We start from the raw sequence: 5,287 nt of genomic DNA, 5'->3' as shown, positions 1-5,287 counted from the left end.
TCCATTTATACAACACATTACTCCATCTCTTAAACAGCTTCATTGGCTTCCCATCAAATTTCGCATTGAATTTAAAATTCTTCTTCTCACGTATAAAACTCTCCATAACCTCGCTCCAACTTACCTCTCAGATCTTATTCAGCCCTACACCCCTTCTCGAACCCTTCGTTCTTTCTCACTAGGTCTTCTCCATACACCCACGGCTCATTTAACCACCATGGGTCATAGAGCCTTTAGCCGTGCTGCTCCTCACCTTTGGAATTCTCTCCCAGCTAACATCCGCAACTTAGATTCGTTATCCCAATTCAAAGCTAAACTCAAAACTCACTTATTCAGAATAGCTTATCCTACATGATTACTGTCTACACTCAAATCTTTAATTGTTGTTGTTGTTTTTTTAACTGCTCCTTTTCTTATTATGGTTCATTGATATTGCTATTTATTGTTATTTATTGCTGTTTTATTTATTGTTCATGATGTACGGTGACCTTGAGTGATTTGAAAGGCGCCTTAAATAAAATGTATTATTATTATTATTATTATTATTATTATTATTATATAATATCAACATATTGAGCATCTATAAACTAAGATATTTTAGATAATAGATCAAATTAATTTGGACTTTGCAACAAAGCACAAGCAATACAGCCGTTTGAGTTACTGTAGACCTAATATATGCTGTTATTGTGAATGTACGGGTTTATGGGTAAAATTCTTACCTGGATTTGTCGAAGTATTTAGCCGTATAGGCCATTCCACAGGCCATGCCCAGCCCCTGTCCCAGAGAGCCTGTGGCCACATCCACAAACTGCTGCTTCTGTCAAACACACACACACACACATGTGGATGTTACATAAAATAACGGCTGTCATTGGTTATTGGCTCAAGCGTTTGCAGCCAGTTTAACACGAACAATTATTTCTGACCCAATAAACTCAATATTTCTCACGGTGCTGCTAAATATTTTCTGATCTGATTTTATATGATTGTGATTGAATATGTTAAAGAAGAGCAGCTGATTTTGGATCAGTGTTACTCACAGGTGTGGGGTGTCCCTCCAGCGTGGAGTCGACCTGACACATGCTCATGAGCTCAGACTCTTTCAGGAAGCCGATCTCCACCCACACAGAGTAGAGGACAGGGGCCGCATGACCCTGGGAACACAAAACACAAAATGTATGGGTCAACCACAATGCCACCATTACACAACTATCCGAAAATTACTTAACAACTTTTTAACAGTTTAAAATTTGATGAGCATATTTTGCATAGGCCTGTATTATATTATATATATTTTTATTTGGGGGGGGGGGGTATTATTATTATTATTATCAACATTTATTTATTTAATATTTTACATGACCACTATTATGCAGTTACCCAACAATTAATTAAAATAAGAAATAAAAAACTTTAACCGCTGATAAACATATTTTGCATAGCTTCATATATTATTATTACATCTATTTTTATTTTATATATTTATATTTTATTTATCTATTATCACCATTATGCAATTATCCAACAATTACTTAAAATAAGAAAAATGTAAACAGTTTAGCAACTAATAAACATATTTTGCATAGTCCTGTGTTATTATATTTTATTTTATTTCATTATTATTATTATTATTATTATTTTATATTACCACCATTATACAATTATCCATAGCTCTATATTATAGGGCGATTAAATTAGATTTTATTCTTATTATAAATATTATTTAATATTTTTAGTAGTGCTGTCAAACGATTAATCACGATTAATCGCATCCAAAATAAAAGTTTTTGTTTATATAATATACAGTATGTGTGTGTACTGTGTATATTTATTATGTATATATAAATACACACGCATTCAGTATATATTTTGAAAATATTTCCATGTATTTCCATGTATATATTTATATTCATATAATTGATATTATATATAAATATTTTAAATGTATAAACTTAACATTTTTCTTAAATGTATACATGCATGTGTGTATTTATATATACATAATAAATATACACAGTCACACACATATATTAAGTATACAAAAACATTTATTTTGGATGCGATTAAACGCGATTAATCGATTGACAGCACTAATTTTTAGTATTATATATTATTTAATATTTTTTGTATTATATTTTGGACTAGCTTTGAACTATGTGTTTTTCATGGAACTCATAGTACATATCATTGTATATTTATTACTTTAATTTTAGGTATTAATGGTTAATAAGATCAATGACCATCATAATTGACAATCATGTAAAAAAAAATGTATACCTTAGGATGATTAGGGTATTAAGTTTTATTAATGTTTTTTTTATACCATGGTATTGTATCATTGACATTTACATTACCACGGTATTAGCAAAAGTATCAAGGAGGAGTACCATTTAAACACCATAGTAAATATTGGTATATAGATTCAGTATCATTGTATATTTATTACTTTAATTTTAGGTATTAATGGTTAATAAGATCAATGACCATCATAATTGACAATCATGTAAAAAAAAATGTATACCTTAGGATGATTAGGGTATTAAGTTTTATTAATGTTTTTTTTATACCATGGTATTGTATCATTGGCATTTACATTACCACGGTATTAGCAAAAGTATCAAGGAGGAGTACCATTTAAACACCATAGTAAATATTGGTATATAGATTCAGTATCATTGTATATTTCAAAGTACTATAGTATTACCATCACTGTACCATGGTACTGGCACAGCACCAAATAATGCCATGCCCCTGACTTAGTGTCATCTTGATTTAAACTTGAAATATTAAAGCTGACACCTGAATAATCCCAGTTAGCTGAGTCTCTCGTAACCTCACCTTGGACAGGATGAAGCGGTCATTGTTGGGGTTCTTGGGGTCATCTGGTCTGTACTTCATAGTATGGAAGAAGAGCACAGACATGATCTCTGCCACACTGCAACATGATGTTGGATGCCTGGCGATTAAAAATATATATATAAAGAGTCTGAAGGATAGGTAAAGTGAAGGTAGTTTCACATTTAACCAGTATTTTTTAGATTAAAGGGGTCATATGATGTTGTTAAAAAGAACATTATTTAGTGTATTTGGTGTAATGAAAAATATATATAAAGAGTTTACATTTAACCAGTATTTTTTAGATTAAAGGGGTCATATGATGTTAAAAAGAACATTATTTTGTGTATTTGGTGTAATGAATTGTGTTTATGCAGTTTAAGGTTCAAAAAACATTATTTTCCACATACTGTACATTATTGTTTCTCCTCTATGCCCCGCCTTTCTGAAACGCGTTGATTTTTACAAAGTTCATCGGTCTGAAAAGCGAGGTGTGCTCTGATTGGCAAGCTAACAAGTGCGTTGTGATTGGCCGAATACCTCAAGCGTGTGATGGAAATGTTACGCCCCTTACCATATTGTGATGCCTTGTCCTGGCCGGAGCGATGAGACAAACATTAAAACCCATTATAAACGAGGCATTTGTTGCATCCAGTGGGCACATAATTACAGATTATAATGACTTATACCGTCTTTTTTTTTTTAAACATAAAACCATGTCTGCTTTTGTGATCGGAGAAATGACAAACTACAAACGCTACTCTACACTGCTCAAAACTTGCGTTTGAATCGTCAGTGGCAAATTTTTTAAATATAAAAACGTGCTAGAGTGAGCGGAGGCTGGCTTGAGTGAACGGCGGTGGGCGGGCTTGCGGCAACCACATGTGGCAAATCCGGGCTGAACTCCGCTTCGTCCACAGTGAAAGCCAATCCGGTGATCCACACGAGAAGTTGATGTATTTCCTCAGCGACCAATACGGATCAGCTCTAGGCATGACGAAGCTGATATCGTTCTCTTTTAGAAGACCAAACAAAGTAGTTTCGCTTTCACAACGAAACACACAGCGCCTTCACGACATGGCTGCAGCGTCAAAAATACTACAGCGAGAATAAAAGTTACGCCTTCTTTCTTTGCGTGAACGTTTGGGCGGTGTTATACAAACCTTCCCACATAGTGACGTAGACATGTGGGGGCGTGTTAGAACGAGCCGTTTTAGGTAGGTGTGGCTGACTCTTAACTTTTATAAAGAATATCTCTTTGGATTTGAGACTTTAGTCTTTGCAACTTTACAGATCTTCTTTATGCACTAAGAGCTTGTAACACTCCAAAGAGAAAGGAAAACTTGAAATCGCATCACATGACCCCTTTAAAGACAGAATAAGGTCAGAATAAGACAATTAGTGGCTGTCTATCCAAAAGGATGCCAAAGGTGATGTTTAATCCAGGATGCCCCACCAGCACCACGCTTGTGGCATAATCTAAAGCTTTGAGCAAACATACCACCCACTAACATCCACCTGTTTCCAGATTAGGTCACAGACAGCACTAAAGACCACATGCTGTGAGACTGACTCGCTGTCGGACCGTCACGTACTATCAGATCTTCATCTAACAAATCAGTGTGTTTAAATGCAATTGATCTTTATGCTCAAACATCTTTAGACATCAGACCAATAACTGCGCCATTTGGATTCCTGTGGCAGTTTACATAACAGCTCAGCAGTACCATTAGAAAACACCATTTGCCTAAAAGAAAGAACATGCCGTTTCATGTGTATAAAACAACAACCATCTTCATGCACCCATTTCAGAAGCGTAATTAGTTCCCACTATAGAGTTTCTTCCCTCAGGCCATCCATCTCATGAACACTTGACAATAACTGTGGAACACACACTATTTATTCACTCATACACTTATTTATCTAACACTCATACTCAGCCTACACCCCGTTGCCCACTGCAGTGGTGGCTTTGATAGAGTTGATTCGGAGGCGGTTGGCAATGTTCCTCAGTGCCTGTATAGTCTGCTGGTCTGGTTTATGGTAGTCCTCCATGGGTTCAGCCTAATAGCACCACAGAATGAAAGGAGAGAATGAGGTTGAGGAGAGCACTGGTTGCGTGTGTGCGAGAGACAGAAAAAGGAGGAGGAGAGGAGAGGGAGGCTGCTTTATGCTGGCACACATACACACAGTTTATAGCGTGCAACACAGGTTGAGAGGCAGTGTGCATTGGCTGTGACAGAGGAAGTGGGTGTGTGCCAAGAAGAGAGAGAGTAAAGAGGGATCACTCATTTTGACCTTTGGCTGCTGGATCTAAACTCATTACCAGATTAAAGATGTATGCGCCTCAGTCCTTTAAAACTGTAGAGGACATGCATGTGACTTTACTTTAGCCTATTTCAGAAAAGAAAATGAAGGAAATTTACCCATTTAAATTTTTTTTTTAATT

At 35.6% G+C, this 5,287-nt stretch overlaps 1 protein-coding gene across 1 annotated transcript in view; it reads right to left on the bottom strand.

Moving 5' to 3' along the window:
* LOC107582382 (transketolase-like) overlaps positions 1–5,024 on the bottom strand; it is a 24,031-nt gene extending 19,007 nt beyond the window's left edge. The window contains exons 1-4 of the mRNA XM_016268193.1: positions 4,786–5,024; positions 2,842–2,958; positions 1,044–1,157; positions 723–820 (exon numbers count right to left, since the gene is read on the bottom strand). Of these exons, the coding sequence (XP_016123679.1) occupies positions 723–820; positions 1,044–1,157; positions 2,842–2,958; positions 4,786–4,893 (437 nt within the window). The 5' untranslated portion in view covers positions 4,894–5,024. The remainder of the gene's footprint in view (positions 1–722; positions 821–1,043; positions 1,158–2,841; positions 2,959–4,785) is intronic.
* Between the last annotated feature and the right edge of the window lie 263 nt (positions 5,025–5,287).

This window comes from Sinocyclocheilus grahami, unplaced genomic scaffold (genome assembly GCF_001515645.1).
Source record: "Sinocyclocheilus grahami isolate Dianchi unplaced genomic scaffold, SAMN03320097.WGS_v1.1 scaffold44.1, whole genome shotgun sequence".
Taxonomy (NCBI): Eukaryota; Metazoa; Chordata; class Actinopteri; order Cypriniformes; family Cyprinidae; genus Sinocyclocheilus; species Sinocyclocheilus grahami.
This window is presented reverse-complemented; position numbering and strand designations above follow the sequence as displayed.